This window comes from Jaculus jaculus, chromosome 14, assembly GCF_020740685.1.
Source record: "Jaculus jaculus isolate mJacJac1 chromosome 14, mJacJac1.mat.Y.cur, whole genome shotgun sequence".
NCBI classification, from domain to species: Eukaryota; Metazoa; Chordata; class Mammalia; order Rodentia; family Dipodidae; genus Jaculus; species Jaculus jaculus.
In genome coordinates, this window is record NC_059115.1 from 22211709 (window position 1) to 22231701 (window position 19993).

General features: G+C 52.0%; 2 protein-coding genes across 2 annotated transcripts in view; one reads left to right on the plus strand and one right to left on the minus strand.

Annotated features, from left to right (window-relative positions):
- Grin2d (glutamate ionotropic receptor NMDA type subunit 2D) overlaps nt 1–3583 on the minus strand; it is a 68046-nt gene extending 64463 nt beyond the window's left edge. Inside the window, exons 1-2 of the mRNA XM_045133245.1 lie at nt 3262–3583; nt 2235–2494 (exon numbers count right to left, since the gene is read on the minus strand). The gene's annotated coding sequence lies outside the window, so the exon portion shown is untranslated. The remainder of the gene's footprint in view (nt 1–2234; nt 2495–3261) is intronic.
- Nucleotides 3584–6244: 2661 nt separating this feature from the next.
- On the plus strand, nt 6245–18995 carry Kdelr1 (KDEL endoplasmic reticulum protein retention receptor 1). The gene is made up of 5 exons (XM_004672280.3): nt 6245–6454; nt 7040–7140; nt 7427–7585; nt 17109–17361; nt 18266–18995. Exons 1-5 carry the CDS (start codon nt 6364–6366, stop codon nt 18298–18300), a joined length of 639 nt encoding a protein of 212 aa, XP_004672337.1. The 5' UTR covers nt 6245–6363; the 3' UTR covers nt 18301–18995.
- Nucleotides 18996–19993: the final 998 nt, after the last annotated feature.

Genomic DNA, 19993 nt, shown 5'->3' on the forward strand with positions numbered 1-19993 from the left:
GGAAGAAGACAGAGCAGAACAGCGCGAATACACAGAAGACAGAAATAGCGAGGCAAGGCACAGACCCAGACCCCCACCCGGGAGGTGCCCAGCATAGACATGAAAGGAAGGCAGGAGCCAGGTGGCAGGAGGGAGCAGAAATAAAAGGAAGAAAAAGTAAGAGGAAAAATGAGAGGGAAAAGGGGTCAGGTATGTGGAGGGAGAGAGAAAGGAGAAATTAGTGGGGTGTCCCAAGGAGAGAAAATGCCCTGTGACCTTTTCCCTCCCTCATTCGCCCTCCCCAGGCCATTCTGCCCCCCTGTCCCTATCCCTCATTCTCAATGAAAATGAGAGTCACCTGCCAGGCTTGGACTCACGTTGGGGGCACAGCTGTGGAGAGTTGGGAGGGGGTCCTGGCTCCCCGCCCGGAACAATTTAGTAAATTAGAGGAAGAACAGTATTGCCTCCGGTGCCCCCTGTTGAATACCAGCCGTCTGGGGTGGGTGGGCTGGGAGCCCACATTCCCAGGTCTTGGCTTTGAGGAGGCGGCCTGGGGAACCTAGCATGTGCTTCCAGAAAGCAGTGAGGCCTGCACTGGGGGCTTCCTGGAGGGGTCAGGGTCCACACACACAAGGGTTCTCTAGGCTGTCAGTCTTCTGTCTGGTTGCCATAGCAGCACAGTCCTGTCCATCCCAGGCAGCCAGGGTGGGGGAGAGGCCCCCCCACCCGCCCTTCCTGGAGGCTCCAACCTCACCTTTCTGGAGGTCCTGAGCCACTGTCTTCCCAAGGAAAGGATGTGGGGGTGGGGTCCCCCAGAAGCCAAGCCTTTTCTAGCCCCTCCTCTCCATTGCCACCCCTTTCCCTAGCAGCTGGCTCAGTCCCAGTCCGTGCTCACTCAGAATAGCCCCCCCTCCTCCCCAAAATAACGCACAGCTGTGGCCTGGCCCCCGCGGGGTTAACACTGGTTCTCCCTCCCTTCCTGGTGGCTGTTTAGCTCTGTGCTCCTGGCACGGGCTTTTGGAGGCCTCAGAGTCCTTGTTCATGTTGAGGCCTAGGACAGAAGCTCCAGCCCCACCCTTGCCAGGAGACTGGACCCCAGTCCCTTCCTACAAGGGGTTTGGAGGGCAGCCCCCCCCCCCCAAGGCTGAGAAGTGGTGTCAGTCCTCTGGAGGCCTGGTCCTCAGAGCTTATGCCTCAAGTGGTAGTTGGGTCCAGCCACCCCCCATTCGCCCCACCTTGTGAGTCTGGGCTCCCACTTATATCTTCACAGGGCCTAAGGGGCCTGGCCCCCAGTTTGCCCTGTCAGTACTCAGAGCTGACCCTCCTTCCTCTCACAGTAGCCTTCCAACGTCTCCCCTGGAGACTCTGGTATGACAGGCGCCCCCACCTCTCCCACACTTAAGAGTCCACTTTGTTCTGTCTCCAGGACCCAGCTGTCTGGCCTATTCTCGCCTCAGCACCTAGGAGTCCTGGTTTCCAGCTATGTCCTCCCTGAAGGACCCCTTTTTTTGGTCTCAAACCCCAACGGACCTAACATCCTGGACGCCCGCCCCCCCCCCCAGCTTCCACCTCTCCAGTCGCCCTCTTCAGATCCTGTGCACACCACACAGCCTGTCCCCAGACCGAGGGAGGTCCCCATTGCCATTGACCCTTATTCATCACAAGAGGGGGGAGAGGCCACTTTGATCAACAGCTACCCCCCATCATGATGCAGACAACATCTTGTCCCCCACTGTACACACACAACCCCATGTCTCCCCACCCCAATCCTGGAAGGGCATTCCAGAACCTTGAGGAAGGGGTGGTGGCTTGGGGACGGGGTTCCGGGCCCTGGACGCCCTCAAGGTCCTTGGCAGGGGTATTAATAGCAGACTCATAGCTCTGAGGTGGGAGGGGTGAGCCAGAGGAGAGAGGGAGAGGGATGGCCAGTGATGGGGAGACCAATGCGGGGAGGGGTGGAGAGATGGAGGGATAGAGATGGGATGCCAGCTATGTGTAGCTGGGGACAGGGGAAAAAGTGCCAGGGAAATGGGGGATCTGGGGTGGTTCTGAGGTGAAAAGACCTAGGAAAGAGGCTCAGAGAGGGAGACAGAAAAGCGGTAAAAGACAGTCTCTGGGGGGCAAGGGAGCTGTGGGGCAGAGACCCCTGCCTGCATTCAAGCCCTTTTCTTCCTTGGAGCCCCTGGCCAACTTTCCCTGTCCTAGATTTCGGGAGGGGGGCTACATCCCACCTCTGCTCCCCTGCCCCGCCTTACCTTTTCATGACCCTGTTCTGAGGGGGGAATTGCTGGGGGGCCAGGACAGGAACCCTGCGTCCAGAGACCCGACGATTCCGCGGAGGACTCAGGAGCCGGTGGGGGACCAGGCCTGGGGCAGCAGTAGTGGTGGCGGCAGCAGCAGAGATTCTTGCCTTCCTGGTGCCGTCTCCCTCCTCTTCCTTGATCCTGACCTGCCCTGTCTGTCCCCCAAGGTTGCGGCCACCCGACTAGGCGAGGACGAGGCTACACATGTTGCGCTGGAAGTTGGGCCCGGACATTGCGGAGGCTGTCGGGGTGTCCTCTTGCGGCCTGACCCCGTGGGGATCCCCCTCCACCCACCTGGGGTGCCCCCTCTGCTGTTTTAGCCCCGGCTCCTCCCCCAGCCCGAGTGTCTCATCGCCTCTCCCCGGCTTGTTGGCACCCTTTCTGTGCCCTCAGCAACCCCCCCCCCCGCGTCTGTGTCTGTCTGTCGGTCTGTCTGGGTCACCTCTGAAGCCGGTGGCTGGTGTGTGTTTGTGTGAGGAGGGAGGCTGCCTGACAGGGGAACTGCTTGCCCCTTCCTCGCTTGGCCACCTCCATACCCCCCCTTAGCGCCCCCACTCTCAAGCACAGGCAGAAACACACACATGCACACATTCACACACGCACAACCTCACTTCCCTGGGATTCCCCCTCAACACCCCCGGAGCTCGAGGAGACACACACACACAAGCACAGGCGTGCAGGGGCCCAACGGGGGCCGCATTGCCACTGCTCTCGGGGGCTGCTTGGACAGACAAGAGGACACAGGCAGCCGGGGACACCCAGACGCACGGCTGGACACAGGCAGGAGGTAAAGAATCCAGATGCACACCATCCATCCAGGTTTGGGGGCTCAGGGAAGGGGCTGGGGGCCGCGACATTCAGGCAGGCGGCTCAGGGTTGGTACACAGACAGACCCCTCCTCCCTTCGCTATCGCCGCCGCAGCCCTTACAGACACACCCCCCCCACCAGGCAGCGAGACACCCAGACGCACATCCTCACCTGGCAGATGGCCGGAGCAGGAGAGACCCCTGAGGGCTGGATGTATCCACCCAGGCTGACACCCCCAGCTGAGTGCTGGTGGCCAGAGGCTGCGGGCAGAGGGTGGTAGCCGTGGCGGCCGCGGCTTGCAGGAGCTGGAGCGGGAGGGACTCGCACACTCGCTCTGCTCTCGCACACACTCACTCAGGATGCGATTAACATTCAGTCCCCGTCCGTCCCTGCCAGGAGACCCACAGCCCCCCCTCCTGGCCTCCCTAGGGACCCCCTCCTCCTGCCCGGGCTGGGGAAGGGGGGCACTTCGTACCCCATCTCCCAGCCTCTGCCTTCTTCATGGGACAAGGGAGTGAGGGGCTGCAAAAGAAAAGGCAGAATTAAGGGAAGGGGGTGGGAAGGCAAAACATTGAACCGGTTTGGAGACATTACCTTCAGACCTAGATGGAAGGGGGTTCTTGGTCATCTGCCCTCTGTCCCTTTGCCTGACTTCAGTGGTGGCTTCTGTGGCCCCCAGAAGGCCACATCAAACTAGGTGTCTATCATGAAGTCAGGAGTCCAGACCCTGAGTCCCTCCTCCCTCAGACGCAGGAGTCCAAACCCTGAGACCAACATTCTTCCCTGAGACCTAAAGGTCCAGAGCCCAGCCTTCCTTCCTCAGACCCAGTGGTTCAGAACGCGGTCCTCATCCCTAAGGCCCAGAAATCCAGAAAGCTGCTCCTTCAGCCCCAGAGGCCCAGGCCCTGGCCCTCCTCCCTCAGACCCAGGGGTCCAGATGCCAACTCTCCTCCCTCCAACTCAGAGCTAGCACACAAGCCCTACGACGCCTCCTTCAGACCCAGGCATTCAGATCCCAGCCCTCATCCCTCAGGCCCATGAGTCCAGGCCCTGACCCTCCTTCCTCAGAAGTGGAATCTAGGCCCCAGTACATTTCCCTCAGACCCAGGGGCCCTCCCTAGTCCTCTCAGATCCAAGGGTCTTGTCCTGGCTTACCTCTTCAGACTCAGGAGTTCTTCCCCAACCCTGCTCCCTCAGATTCAGAAATTCTCCTTAGCCCTCCTCATTCAGACCCAAGGGACCTGCCTGGGTTCTATTCCCTCCATGACTCTTTTTCCTTGGAAGTTAGGGTTCTACCCCAACTATTTTATGACTAAAACATTCTAATCCCACAATAAAGATCCACAATTTTTTCCTCCTTCCAAGGCCCCAAGCCCCCCACCTTCTTCATTTTCAGGAATGCGTAGCTTCACCCCTGTCCTCCCAGGCCTTAGGAGTGAGGCAGCAGGACTGTCAGTGCACTTCAGGGCAGAACTGATTAGACTGCTATAGGGTCTGGCTTCAGCCCCTGCTCCAGAAGTCCCCCCACCTCACACCTCACACATTCAACCTCCATCTTCATGGTCCCATGTGTCCTGCAACACACTTCTATGTCTGTAGAGATTCTTGGTACATCTACCAAGTACAAGATGAGTAGGTGGTCATGACTGTGGGGTCTTCGTCAGAGCAGACACTTCTTTACAGAGAGTGAGCACCCATGGCTGTGAGAGACTGGTCCTTGGTGACACAATTCCATGAGTAGCGTACTTGCTCAGAAGCTGGAGTGTAGTGTGTGTCCTGGATCTTATAGAGGAAAGTCAAGGTCTGGATTCTTGGGTCTAAGGGAGAAAGGTTGGGGTCTGGGCCCCTGGATGTGAGGGAAGAGGGCTGGGGTCTGGATATCTAAGTCTGAGGCACAAGGGACAGAGTCCAGACCTCTAGATCTGAGGGAGGAAGGTTGGGGTCAGAACTCCTGAGTCTGTGGTAGCAGGGCTGGGGTCTGGACCTCTGAGTTGGAGAGAGAAGAGCAAGGGCCTTGATCCCTGGGTTTGAGGAAGGAGGGTGGGGGTCTGGACCCCTGGTCCTAAAGGGGACATCTAGGGAAAACTGGGTCTGGAGGAGGAGGTTTGGGGACTAGACACCTGGGTCTGAGGGAAAAGTGGGGGTTTGTACTCTTGACTGAACCTGAGGGAGGACTGGGTAGGATTTCTTGGATCTGAAGGAGGGCCAGGGCCTTCACCCTGTCTGAGGAAAGAGGGTGGAGGTCTGGATTCCTGGGTCTGATGGTGAAGGACTAATATCTGTATCCTTGGGTCTGAGAGAGGTGGGCTGGAGTCAGGACTCCTGGGTCTGAAAGAGGATGGCCGGCAGTGGGTCAGGGGAGGGCCAGGGTGTGTACTCCTGAGTCTGAGGAAGGAGGGATGAGGATGACTCCTGGGTCTGAGGGAGGAGGGCTGGGGTCTGAACCCCTAAGTGGGAGGAAAGTTGGGGCTTTTTGGTGTATTGAAGCTAGCAAGCACTGAGAATGGTAGAGGCCAGAAGCCTATCTACTACCTGTGCAGGATGTTTTTGTGAGGGGGTGGGTGAGGAACAGCGTCTCACTGTGCAGCCCTGGGCCTGGAACTGGCGATTCTCCTGCCTCATCCTCCCAATGCCAAGATTACAGGCTGCATCACCGCGCTGGCAATCTCCATAATCCTTAGAGTTCAGAAGCAGCCTTCAGAATCTGGGCTGAGGACAGAGGCTGGGCGGCCTCTCTCGGACCTTCTTTCAGAGATAACCTGGGGTGGGGGAGGGGACTGGAGGGATGGCTTAGCGGTTAAGGTGCTTGCCTGAGAAGCTTAAGGACCTAGGTTCGATACTCCAGATCCCATGTAAGCCAGTGCACAAGGCGGCGCATGCGTCTGGACTCCCTCCCTCCCTCCCTCTGTCTGTAATAAAAAAAAAAAAGTTGCAGAGACAGCCTCGGTGGGGAGCGTGGGATTCTGCAGACCCTAGGGTTCGTAGAAGGCAAGTCTGCAGTGCATTCGGCGCGGCTCTGCAAGGCAAGCCATGGGCGGCAGGGGGCGCCCAGAAGCAGACCCGCCTGGAGGTGGAGCTCCAGCCCACCCTTCCCGCCCTCCTCCCTGCCCGCCGCGCCAGCTCCGCTCCAGCCCGGGCCTCGGCTCCCTCCCTGAGCCCCCCTCCCCGGAGCCGAGTACCCGCGGGCCCTCTCCCGCCCTCAGCCCAGCAACACCGCAGCCGCGCCGGCCGGCCTGCCTCCCCCAGCTCAGCCCTCCCCGAGCCCCCCCAGCCATGAACCTCTTCCGATTCCTGGGAGACCTCTCCCACCTCCTAGCCATCATCTTGCTATTGCTCAAAATCTGGAAGTCCAGATCGTGTGCGGGTGAGAGGCCGTCGGCGGATAAGGGGCGGGAGCGGGACGCCCGGGATCCGGAGTGCTCCCCTGTGCCTGGGGATCCCTGCTCCAGGTCCTTTCCCAGACTGGGGGTGGAGGTGCACACAGTTTGGTGGGGGTGACTCGGGGGCCCGCAGTCCATCTTCGTGCAGCGCCTGTGGGACAGCCCTGGGGGTTCCGGCCTGTGAACCGTGAGCCCCGGCGGGCGGGGAGGTGGCTGGGAGTTGGTGACGTGGACCATGGAAGCCAGGAAAGGAGCGAGAGGACAGCGATTGACTCGGGGGCTGAGGTCAGGCAGGGTCTCCCCTGGATCCCACCGTGGGTCCAGACCCTGGAGGGACCCTGAAAGGGACAGGGATGCCGGCGAGGCCTAACCTGAGACGGAGCCTCGGGCTGGAGTAGCTTTGTGGCCGGCTGCCCCCTGGCTGTGGGCGGTGGGAAGAGCCCAGCTCAGGCATAGGCTTCGGGGCCTGGGGACTGCTGCCTTTCCCGAGCTCCAGAGAGCTGGCCCAGGCTGCGCTTAGTCTTTGCCCACGCAGCAGCCCTCCCATTTCCTCCCCGACTCGACCACAGGGATTTCGGGGAAGAGCCAGGTCCTGTTTGCTGTGGTGTTCACCGCCCGCTACCTGGACCTGTTCACCAACTACATCTCCCTGTACAACACCTGCATGAAGGTAAACTGCAGCCAGCCCCCTGTCGCAGGGAGCCAGGCTGGGGTCTGCCTGGGAGGAGCTGGCCAGGAGGCGTGGCACTGTGTCTGAGGGAGGAGGGCGGGGTGGGAACCCCTGGCTCTGAGGGTGAAGGTCAGAGCCTGTACCCTTACATCTGGCTGTATCCTGTATCCTTGGATCTGAGGGTGAAGGGCTGAGATCTGAACCCCTGAATCTGAGGGAGGAGCATAGGAACTTGAATTGTTGGGTCAAAGCCTGAGGGAGCTGAAGTATCATCATCCCTCATCAGGTGGTCTACATAGCTTGTTCCTTCACGACGGTCTGGATGATCTACAGCAAGTTCAAAGCCACTTACGATGGGAACCATGACACGTTCCGGGTGGAATTCCTCGTTGTTCCCACAGCCATCCTGGCGTTCCTGGTCAACCATGACTTCACCCCTCTGGAGGTAGGCCACTGGTGAGGCTGTGTGGTGATGGGATGGCTGCTGATGGCAGACACTCCCAGATGCTTCCTTCTGCTGGACTTGACGAGGCTTCCTTTTTCGGGAGCTGCAAGGTCTGTCCAGGTCTGGGGAGGGAGGATGTGAGTGGGCAGCTCTTAGGTGCACGCTGCTCTGTGCAGTTCTTCACCTATGTAAAGTTCAGGAAGGGTGATTGATGAGCTCTCACAGGGAACTCACTCACAGATGAGGAAACTGAGCCATGGGCTCCAGCCCAGTAAGACCAGGCTGATGGTCAGGAGGTTGGGAGCAGCACTTTAGTTAGGCTACTTGACTTTGAATCCCAGATCATAGATATTTACTGAGGTGCTGAAAAATGGAGCCCAGGACCTCATGCATTTTAAGCTAGTATCCTATGCCTAGTTAGACCACCAGCCCGTGTTTTGAATATTTGATTTTTGTTTTTTTTTTTTTTTTGGTGTTTTTTTTGAGGTAGGGTTTCACTCTAGCCCAGGCTGACCTGGAATTCACTGTGTAGTCTCAGGCTGGCCTTGAACTCATGGTGATCCTCCTACTTCTGCCTCCCAAATGTTAGGATTAAAGGTGTGCACCAGTACATGGGATCTTCCATTTTCTACTAGTGTGAATTTAGGTCTGTGTCTTGATCTTCCCATACCTCAGTCATATCTTGAGAAACAGGTCACTCCTGGGCTACAGAGATTTATGGTGTTGCTTAGTGGTTCCACACCGACATTCTGGAGCCAGGGTGCAGGGATTGGAGGAAGCCTTTCTCTTCTAGTGAGCAGCAGTGGGACTTTTGGAAAGTTTTCTCATCTGTGAAATGGGAAAATCAGTTTCTATCTCTTATGCTTCTTTTTTGTGGTACTAGGGAGGGAACCTAGGGTGCTGTGCACTCAGAACTGCACCCCAGCCCTTGTGGGGCCGATGTCCATAATGCATTGTCTGGCATGAGGTGAGAAATGCCATGTTAGTGTTTGTTGAGTGACTAGTGTGTTTTGTGCCATGTGTAATAGATACTTCCACCTTGGGGTGTTGGCTGTTGTGATTTTGGCCCTGGTGTGCTGTATGCACTCCGGGAGGAATTTCTGGGGCCCCAGTGCTTAGTCTTCTGGCTCCCGCCCTGTAGCAGGCTAGCCCTTGGTGGCCAGAAGTGCCAAAATTTTAACAGAAGCTATAACTCAGTTTTCAGACAACATCTTACTTTAAAATTTTGCCCACAGTTCCAGAATATAATTCTAAAAGCAGTGTGCTGGCTAGGCAAGTCCCATGGGGTATAGCTTTGGCCTGTGGGACCCAAGAAGTACAAAAAAGAGCTTATGGGAAAGCCCTGGGCTGGGCTGTATATCCTGACTTTGCAGATACACCATCATTCCCACCTTGCACAGCAAGCCTACCCCAGCCTCTGACTCCTTCACCTTCACAGCTGTGTCAGAGTTACTGGACCCATTCTGCAGGTGTGAAGACTGACTGAGGTGGGGGACAGAGGGTTGGTTAATCTGGAGGGAGCTAGACCAGACTGTGGCCCTTCTGTGTTATTAGTATTTTGTTTAGTTTAGTTTTTCTTTTTGAGGTAATGTCTTGCTCTAGCCTGGCCTTTCTGTTCTTTTCTGGGTCTGAAGCTTGCTATATAGCTGAGGATGACCTTGAACTACTTATTTTCCTGCCTCAAATCTCCTGAGTGAGGGATTACAGATGTGCACCACCACACCTGGTTCAGGTAGTGCTAGAGATTGAACCAAGGTTCCATGTTTACTAGGCAAGCACTCTACCAACAGCTACATCCCTATCCCTGTGCTTATCTTTTTATTTATTTGTTTGTTTATTTATTTATTCAAGGTAGGGTTTCACTCTAGGCCAAGCTGACCTAGAATTTACTGTGTAGCCTCATGGTAGCCTCGAACTCACAGGAGGCCTCTGCCTCCCAAGTGCTGGGATTAAAGGTGCATGCCACCACACCTGGCATGTTTTTTTCTTTTCTTTTTTTGGTTTTTCGAGGTAGGGTCTCACTCTAGCTCAGACTAAGCTGGAATTCACTATGTAGTCTCAGGGTGGCCTCGAACTCACAGTGATCCCCCTACCTCTGCCTCCCTAGTGCTGGGATTAAAGGCATGTGCCACCATGCCTGGCGTTTCTTTTTATTTATTTTATTTATTTATTTTTTTTTTTGAGGCAGGGTCTCATTCTAGCTTAAGCTGACCTGAAATTCACTTTCTAGTCTCAGGCTGGCCTCGAACTCATGGCGATCCTCCTACCTCTGCCTCCCAAGTACTGGGATGAAAGGTGTGTACCACCACACCCTGCTGTCTGTCTGCCTTCCTTCCTTTCTTTCTTCTTCCCTCCCTTCTTCTTTCTCTGTGTCTCTTTAAATTATTTATTTGAGAGAGAGAGAAACAATGGGCACCCCAGGACCTCTTGCCACTGTAAACAAATTCCAGATGCATGTGACAATTTTTGCATTTGGCACATGGGTACTGAGGAATTGAACCCAGGTCCTTAGGCTTCGCAGGTAAGCTCCTTAACTGCTGAGCCATCTCTTCAGCCTAGTAAAGTTTTCTTTTTTTTCTTTTCTCCTTCCTTCCTCCCTCCCTCTCTCCCTCCCTTCCTTTCTTTCTTCCTTCCTTCCTTCCTTCCTTCCTTCCTTTGTTTCTTTCTTTTTTTGAGCTAGGATCTTGCTGTGTAGCTCCTGCTGACCTTAAACTGGCCCTGGACCAGGTCACTTGACTTCAGTCTTTGTGGTACCCTTGTGCAGGGAGAGCCTCATGAAGACTGGCCACTGACACAAAGTATTCTCCTCAAGTGTGTGCCTGGCCCCCGTGGAAGTATATTGCCACCCTGTCAGAGACATCCTCATCTTGTTCTCTGAGGACTCCTGCACTCAGAGGGAGCAGCTCAGGATTAGAGCAGATGTGCCTGTTCCCAGAGCCCATACTAGTAAATAATGTACTTGAAATATATTATTATTTACCTTCCAAGGCTCAGGGTCCATTGTGGAAGAGTGGCGGAAAGAATGTAAGAGCCAAAGGAAGGGTAGGACTCCTTACAGTGTGCTTCTCCAGACACAAAATGGCCTGGATATCCATGACCTCATAGTGCCTGACACTACCTACACAAGACTGTCATAAAAGGAGGAAAACGATCGTAACATCAAAGTAAAAGAGACCAATTGAGACGGGGAGGGGATATGATAGAGAGCTGAGTTTCAAAGGGGAAAGTGGAGGGAGGGAGGGAATTACCATGGGACACTGTTTACAGTTATGGAAGTCATCAATAAAAAAATAAAGAAAATGATTATTTTTGGTTTTTTTGAAGTAGGGTCTTGTTCTAGCCCAGGCTGACCTGGAATTCACTATATATTTCCAGGTTGGCCTCAAACTCATAGCATCCCTCTGCCTCCTGTATGCTGGGATTAAAGGTGTGCACCACCATGCTCAGCTTAAAAATTATTATTATTTTGGTTTTTTGGAGTAGGTCCTCAACTAGCCAAGGCTGATATGGATTTCACTATGTAGTCTCAGCATGGCCTCTAATTTATGGTGATCCTCCTACCTCTGCCTCCCAAGTGCTGGGATTAAAGGTGTGCGCCACCATGCCTGGCTTTATTTTTAATTGTATATTTATTTGTTATAGACACAGAGAGAAAGAGAGAAAGAATGGGCATGCCAGGGCCTCTAGCCACTGCAAATGAGCTCCAGATGCATGCGCCACCATGTGCATATGGCTTACACGAATACTGGGGAATCAAGCCTGGGTCCTTAGGCTTTGCAGGCAAGTGCCATAACCACTAAGCCATCTCTCCAGCCCCCCAAATTATTATCTTTTTAAAATATTTATTTAGAGGGAATTACCATGGGATATATTTTATAATCATGGAAAATGTTAATAAAAATTAAAAAAATAAAAAATAAAAAAAAATTATTTAGAGGGAATTACCATGGGATATTTTATTATAATCATGGAAAATGTTAATAAAAATTTAAAAATTAAAAAAAATAAATAAAAATAAAAATATTTATTTATTTGAGAGAGAGGGAGAGGGGAAGAGGCAGAGAGAATGGGTGCATCAGGATCTCCAGCCACCACAAACGAACTCCAGATGCATGTGCCCCCTGTGCATCTGGTTTATGTGGGTCCTGGGGAATTGAACCAGGGTTCTTAGGCTTCAAAGGCAAATGCCTTAACCATTAAGTCATTTCCCCACCCCCAAAATTATTATTACAATTATTATTTTTTTCAAGGTAGGGTTTCACTGGAATTCACTCTGTATTCTCAGGGTGGCCTCGAACTCATGGTGATCCTCCTACCTCTTGCCTCCCGAGTGCTGGGATTAAAGGTGTGCGCCACCACGCCCGACTCCCAAAATTATTTTTTAATCACAGAGGGAAAATAAGAGAGAGAATGATTGTCTCTAGCTGCTACAAATTCCAGAAGCACGTGCCACCTTGTGCATCTGGCTTTACATGGGTCCTGGGGGATTGAATCTGGGTCCTTTGGCTTTGCAGGCAAACTCCTAACCACTAAGTCATATCTCTAGCCCCAAAATTTTTTTCTTTTCTTTTTTGTCCCTTCTAAGTATGTATTTATGTGTATATGTGTGTGTGTGTATATGCAGCTTCCATGATTGTAAACAATATCCCATGGTACTGTTTCCCCCCCCCCACATGTTCCCCTTTGAAACGCCATTCTCCATCATATCCCCTCCCCATCTCAATCAATCTCTCTTTTATTTTGATGTCATCTTTTCCTCCTATTATAATGGTCTTGTGTAGGTAGTGTCAGGTACTGTGAGGTGATGGATATCCAGGCCATTTTGTGTCTGGAGGAGCACATTGTAAGGAGTCCTACCCTTCCTTTGGCCCTTACACTCTTTTTGCCACCTCTTCCACAATGGACCCTAAGCCTTGGAAGATGTGATCGAGATATTGCAGTGCTAAGCACTCATCTATCATTTCTTCTCAGCACTATGGTGCCTTCTGAGTCATCCCAAGGTCACTGCCATCTGAAATGAGAAGGTTCTCTACCAAAAGTGAGAGTAACATTAATATACGGGTATGAACATTAATAGAAGTGCTTACTGGGCAGTTTGATGAGCATAGTATATACATTTAGCCAGACATCAGACGGTACACCCCTAGGGCTCATGACTACCCTTGTTGTCCTTCTAAGTTTTAAAAGATATTTGTGTGTGTTTGCATATGGCTTCATCAGAGTCTCTAACCACTGCAACAGATGCCAGATGTTTGCGCTACTTTTTGCTCCTGGCTTTATGTGGGTATTAGCGAATTGAACTTGGGCTAGCCGGTTTTGCAGGCAAGCTCCTAAGTGCTGAGCTATCTCCCCAGGTGCTCGTGTTCTCCCTCCTCCCCCCTCTCATATATATATATGTACACACACACACACACACACATATACATACATACATACATATATCACACTTACATATATATAATTGTTTTGTTTTGAGGTAGGGTCTCATCCTAGCCCAGGCTGACCTGGAATTCAGCACGTAGTCTCAGGATGGCCTTGAACTCATAGTGATCTTCCTACCTCTGCCTCCTGAGTGCTGGGATTAAAGGCCTGCATGTGCCACCATGCCCAGCTCAGCTGTTTTTTGTTTTGAGAGAGAGAGAATGGTTATACCAGGGCCTTAGCTGCTGTGAATGAACTCCAGATGCATGTGCCTCCTTGTGCATATGTGTGACATTGCGCACTTGTGTCACTGTGTGTCTGGCTATGTGGGACCTGGAGATTCAAACATGAGTTCTTTTTTTTTTTTTTAATTTTTTTGGTCTATTATTTATTTATTTATTTGAGAGCGACAGACACAAGGAGAAAGACAGATAGAGGGAGAGAGAGAGAATGGGCGCACCAGGGCTTCCAGCCACTGCAAACGAACTCCAGACACGTGCGCCCCCTTGTGCATCTGGCTAACGTGGGACCTGGGGAACCGAGCCTCGAACCAGGGTCCTTAGGCTTCACAGGCAAGCACTTAACCACTAAGCCATCTCTCCAGCCCCAAACATGAGTTCTTATGCTTTGCAGGCAAATGCCTTAACTGCTAAGCCATCTCTCTAGCCCTGTTTTGTTTTGAGACATTTTACTGTGCAGTCTAGGCTGGCCTCAAACTTATAATAATCTTCCTGTTTTAGCCTCCCAGTGTTGGGGATACATGGGGGTGTCAGCATGTCTGGCCCAAAATATTCTTTTTTTTTTAAATATTTTTTGTTCATTTTTTTATTTATTTGAGAGCGACAGACAAAGAGAGAAAGACAGATAGAGGGAGAGAGAGAGAATGGGCACGCCAGGGCCTCCAGCCTCTGCAAACGAATTCCAGACGCGTGCACCCCCTTGTGTATCTGGCTAACATGGGACCTGGGGAACCGAGCCTCAAACCGGGGTCCTTAGGCTTCACAGGCAAGCGCTTAGCCGCTAAGCCATCTCTCCAGCCCACCAAAATATTCTTTTAAAATTTTGGGAGTGGTGAAAAGGAAAAAAAAATTCTGAAGCTGGGCATGGTGATGCATGCCTTTAATCTCAGCACTTGGGATGCTGAGGTAGGAGAACCACTGTGAGTCCAGGGCCAGCCTAAGACTGCATAGTGAATTCCAGGTCAGCCTGGGGTAGGGTAAGACCCTTCCTCAAAAAGACAACAACAAAAATATCTCATGTCTGTCAGGTATGGTGACACGTGCCTTTAATCCCAGCACTTGGGAGGCAGAGGTAGGAGGCTCGCCATGAGTTCAAGGCCACCCTGAGACTACAGAATTAAATCCAGGCCAGCCCGGAGCAGAGTGAGACCCTACCTTGAAAAATAAAAAACAAACAAAAAAACCCACTCATCTCTCAGATGTGGGAAGATGGCTCAGCAGGTAGGAGGGCTCATAAGAATGAGGATCTGAATTGAGTCCCCAGCACCAACATAAATAGCTGGGCCTGGCTGTGTGTGCTGCTAGTCAAGAGCTGAGAAGGGCAGAGACAGGACGATTGCTAGGGCTCATTGGGCAGCCAGTCTAACCGAGAAACAGGCACTTGCACATTCAGTGAGTTTTTCAGGGAAATAAAGTGGCAGTGATAGAGGATGGCACCAGGCATCTTCCTCTAGTCTCCCCACAGAGGCACAGAGGGTGTGCTTACCTGCACATGCACATCCATATACTGCACACATACTACATGCCCCCAAAATCAGATCTCATAGATAAAAAGTACAACAGACCTTTGCCTCCTGTATCATAACTCCCCAGAGTCACCCCAGGGGCAGAATTTGGGTTTCATCCACTCAGTGGGTATATTTCTCAGTTCACCTGGGTGCCAAGTGTCAAAGTCACCTTCATGTTGCTGGGACAACCACAAGCAGCTGATGAGAAGGAAGAATTTATGTTGCCTTACGTTCTCAAGGGGAAGCTTCGTGGTGGCAGCGGAAGGATGTCGAGTAGAGGTAGGGCATCACTCCTTGCCATAGCAGATGGCATAAAGCAGTAAGAAGCGAGCTGAGCTCTGGCAAGGGGGAAGCTGGGATGTAACACCCCAAATCCCATCCCCAGCCAAACACCTCCTCTAGCAAGGCTCCACCACCAAACTGCCACTAGCTGGAGACCAGACATTCAAAATGCATGAATTATGGATCACATCTTATTTAGTCCACCTTATCAAGGTCCTCCTGGAAGAGTTTGGATGGTCAGGGGAACAGTCCTAGCATCCATTTGCCTGGGGGTGGGATACTTATTCCTTGGGCCTCAGTTTACTCATATGTATAATGGGAATACTAGCATAGCTGTCAGGCTGAAGCCAGCTAATGCTCTGGGCATGTGTGCCGTGGCCTCTGTCTTGCTGTTTCTCACTTCCTTTTGGCAAATGAAAACCACAGAGAAGCAGCTGCACCTGCCACCTGGCTTTCCTCTCAGAGGGAAGGTTTCGGTGTATCCTGCAGGTCACAAATCTCCCCAGGTGGGGCTTTCAGAGAGCCAGTGTTAACAGATAGCTGTAGTCCCTTCTATCCTGTCACACTTTGCCCTAATCCCTTGAAGGTAGCCTGTGCCACCCTTGGGCACCCCTTTATAGTGGCTTGCTCCTGTTGACTCACTGGCTCCCTCTTCAGGAGCTGGCCCCAGTGCTGAGGCCCTGGGTGAGCAAGGCATTGCATCCCAGGTCTTCCAGAGTTCACAGGAAGGAGCTAAACCAGGGTGATGTACCAGGTTTGATGGCAGCAGCCTGCTATCTCAGCACTTGGGAGGCCGAGGCAGGAGAATCAAGCATTCAAGGCCACTGGGCATGGTGGTGCACACCTTTACTCTCAGCACTCAAGAGGCAGAGGTCGGAGGATCACTGTGAGTTGAGGCCAGCCTGGGACTACAGTGAGACCCTATCTTGAAAAAAACAAAAACGAGTTCAAGGCAAGCCTAAGCTTATAACAAAATTTTGTCTCAAAGGACAAAAAAACAAAAAAATACCACCAAAAGGCAAGATGCTCTGACAACTGCAGAAGAAAAGTGGTCAGGGAAGACCTTTTTCAGGAATAGACTGCTAAGGTCAGGCCATTAAGGAGGCAGGTATGGGAGGATGGGGGAAGAGCAAATACAAAAGCCCTGAGGCAAAAGGAAGCACGAGGGCTGGAGAGATGGTTTAGCCGTTAAGCACTTGCCTGTGAAGCCTAAGGACCCCGGTTCGAGGCTTGGTTCCCCAGGTCCCATGTTAGCCAGATGCACAAGGGGGCGCACGCATCTGGAGTTCGTTTGCAGAGGCTGGAAGCCCTGGCACGCCCATTCTCTCTCTCCCTCTATCTGTCTTTCTCTCTGTGTCTGTCGCTCTCAAATAAAAAAAAAAAAAAAAAAAAAAAAAAAGCTTTAAAAAAAAAAAGGAAGCACGATCTGTTAGAAGATCTCTGTGCTGTCCAAAGACAAGAAGGGGAAGGAAAAAGAGGGAAGGTGGGGTGAGAGGGCCTGGAAAGCTGAGGTCCAGAATCTGGATTTTAATTATTTATTTGAGAGAAAGAAGGAGAAAGAGGCAGAGCACTGCAGATGAACTTCAGATGCATGCGCCACTTTGAACATCTGGCTTTATGTGGGCAGTGGGGAATCCAACTCGGGTGTCAGGCTTTGCAAGCAAGTGCCTTTAACTGCTGAGGCATCTCTCCATCCCCAGAATCTGGATGTGATTGTGATTGTAGTGAGCAACCTTTGCAGGCTTGAGTCCAGGGAACCATTCTGACCAGGTCTTTAAAGATTGCTCTGAACAAGGGGCTGGAGAAGCTGGGTTCCTTGGGCTAGTTATCATAGAGGGGTTCCACCTTAACTTGCTCTAGAGAGGTGCAGTTGAGCATGCTCGTGTGCTCCACACCAGCAGAATCCCTGGCTCTGATGCTTGTGGCTCTTAGTATCATGTGGAGAAGGGGGATGTTATGAGCTGCAGCTTGCCCATGGGGCTGAGGAGTGAAGGGTGTACTGCTGACATGGGCATGTGCAGACACACTGGCCTGTTGCCTCATCCTGCCCCTGCCCCCCCCCCCCCCCTGCAGATCCTCTGGACCTTCTCCATCTACCTGGAGTCGGTGGCCATCCTGCCACAGCTCTTCATGGTGAGCAAGACAGGCGAGGCAGAGACCATCACCAGCCATTACCTGTTTGCGCTGGGAGTCTACCGCACACTCTATCTCTTCAACTGGATCTGGCGCTACCACTTTGAGGGCTTCTTCGACCTCATTGCCATCGTAGCAGGCCTAGTCCAGACGGTCCTCTACTGCGACTTCTTCTACCTCTACATTACCAAAGGTGGGAGCCTGCTGCCCTGCCTCTCTGGGCCCTGCGTCATGAGAGGGGAGGAGGGTTTCCTTTTCTAGCTTCTGGGGTCCCAGGAGTTAGACCTCTAGACCCTGCCTCACCAGGGCCCTACTGCTGCATGCAGGTATTGGGCCAGGCAAGGACACAAATCCACTAGGATTCATTTGTTCATTCACTGAACAAATTTACTGAGCTCCTGCTGTGTCCTGGGCTCAGCTATAGGAGAGGTTGTTGAGGTGCTCTCACTCCTTATTCCATAAGTGGGGAAGATAGTTTAATAACCCAGTAAACAGAATAATCAGTGGTAAGATGGGGAAAGCTACAAGTGGATGAAGCCAAGGACATGATATTCCTGAGGCACTGAAGTAGAATGATAGGGACTGCTTTACCTGGAAGACCAGAGATGTAATTAAGTTGGGTCTGGTGGCTCAGGCTGGTAATCCCAGCACTCAAGAGGCTGAAACAGGAGGATTGTGGCAAGTTTGAAACCAGCCTGGGCTAATAGTGAGACCCTGTGACAAAAATAAACACCAAAGAGACAGTCAGGGTAAAGGTTGGAGGTCACTTCCAGTCCCTAGAATTAAGGCTTGGAGGGTGGAAGGGGGTGGTCTTTCCCAGCAAGCCCTGCTAAGTGCTCTCACCCCTGCAAATACTAAGGTCTGTAGCTGACACTCAGTAAAGGAGCCTACTTTGGTCTTCACTGGCTCAGCCCTATGAGGCTAAGGTCTCAGACCCACCCCAAGGTGGTCCAGGTTCATCTCTCCAGTTCAGGACATTGAATCCTGGGAGTAGTCCCCCCTATCTGCCCAGATCACACACAGGCTTTGCTGGGGTGGGCAGCTGGCCTTGTGCAGGGTCTGAGGGTAAACCCCACCTTGTCTTTCTTCCTCCACAGTCCTGAAGGGGAAGAAGCTGAGTTTGCCAGCATAGTCCTGGCCTCACAGCCCTCTCTGCGGCAGGGCAGGAAACAGGTGAAGGCTGCCGAAGACCAAGAGCCTTCCAGTCCAGGGATGACTTTTTAAAGAGCCCACCTCTCCCCGCTCCCCACCCTCTCCTGCTGGGTTTCGGGGGCGGTGGACTCGTGTCTTGGGGAGCTCAGGACCTGAGCTGTTTGTAGTTTTATGCCTTTTAGAGAAAAAAGAAAACACAAAAATCTTTCCACTATTTAGTTTTTGATTCCTGATGACTCCTCTCTTCTACTCTGGCTCTGATTTTTATAAACTGCTTTTTGAGTGTGCTCTGGGTTGGGGCCAGCTGGTCTTCTCCCTTCCCCAAGCCTCCCTGGCTCCCTCCCAGATCCCATTGCAGCCCCCTGGTTGCCAAACACTGTCTGGGCCTGCCAACCTCCCACCAAGGCTGTGATCATGGGTCTCTACCCACAGTTCCCAATTAGGGGTGAAAAGGAAGGCTAAGAAAGGCTTTGTGATTTTTCAAAAAAGTTCCAAAATTTGTTTGTTTTTTTTTTTTTTTTTGTCTTATCCTAGGTTTTGACAATATAGGGGGAGCTCTGGGCTAGGGTGTGGAACGGGGGCTGGTCTGAGGGTCACCATGCTCTGATACCAAGTTTTTGTACAGAATTTGATGGTTGATTCTTTGTTCTCTTGAAATAAACAGAGGAAAATGTCCTTCTCTTTTGTGGGTCCTCGCCCCCTGTCTGTGCTTCTGCTCCTGCCTCATGGACCATATGGTGATGACCTGAGGCCTGAAGGAGCGGGAAGATAAGAAGTGGGATTTCTCAGACGAAGCTCCACCTTGATGCCTCACAGCTGTGCTGGGGAAGAGGCTTGGAGAATCACAAAGATTCTTCACTTGGTATAGCAATTGATGATGCCACAGAGGACCTTGAAGAACATGCATATCATAGGCCAGGGGCAACCTCCAGCCCTCCCTCAAGTGACATTTTGACACTTTTATAAAGGACATTCTGTTTATTTATTTGAGAGCAAAAGACAGAGAAAGAGGCAGATAGATAGAGAGTGGGCACGCCAAGGCCTTCAGCCACTGCAAACAAACTCCAGATGCATGTGCCCCCTTGTGCATCTGGCTTATGTGGGTACTTGGGGAAATGAGCCTCGAACCGGGGTCCTTAGGCTTCACAGGCAAGCATTTAACTGCTAAGCCATCTCTCCAGCCCTATTTTGACACTTTTATAAAGAAGAGGAAGAAGATTGCCAGCCTTTTGAAACCAGGTTTTCACATTACAGTTTGGGTTTCTGGCCTTTCTTGAAAGGAAATCTGTCAACATGACAATGCAGGTCATCATCCTGGGTGCCAGCAGATGGCTACTGAATGGATGGGATGTGCATGTTTCTCCACAACCCCCAGGATGTTGCTCCTGGGCTACTATCATCCATTATTGGATGACACCATGTGGTCTGTGGAGTTAAAAGTCAGATGAAAATTCTTCCTAGACTCTCTCCAGATGGGCTTCACACTTGGCCCATTTTGTCTGGACATTTTTTTTTTTCTGGTGCTGGGGGGATTGAACCCAAGGCCCCTTGTGCATGCTGGGCAAGCATGCTATCACTGTCACTGATCTGCACCCTAGTCTGCATCTGGACTTCTGATGCTTGGTTTAGTCAGACTTCCTTTATATCCTCTGAGAACTTCCAATTCCAGTGTC

Bases quoted from the DNA above. Each gene is read 5' to 3' on its own strand.
- Kdelr1 (XM_004672280.3), top strand. From the start codon at position 6,364: ATGAACCTCTTCCGATTCCTGGGAGACCTCTCCCACCTCCTAGCCATC. The intron at 6,455-7,039 runs GTGAGAGGCCGT...ACTCGACCACAG, and splicing joins GAAGTCCAGATCGTGTGCGG to GGATTTCGGGGAAGAGCCAG. The intron at 7,141-7,426 runs GTAAACTGCAGC...ATCCCTCATCAG, and splicing joins TGTACAACACCTGCATGAAG to GTGGTCTACATAGCTTGTTC.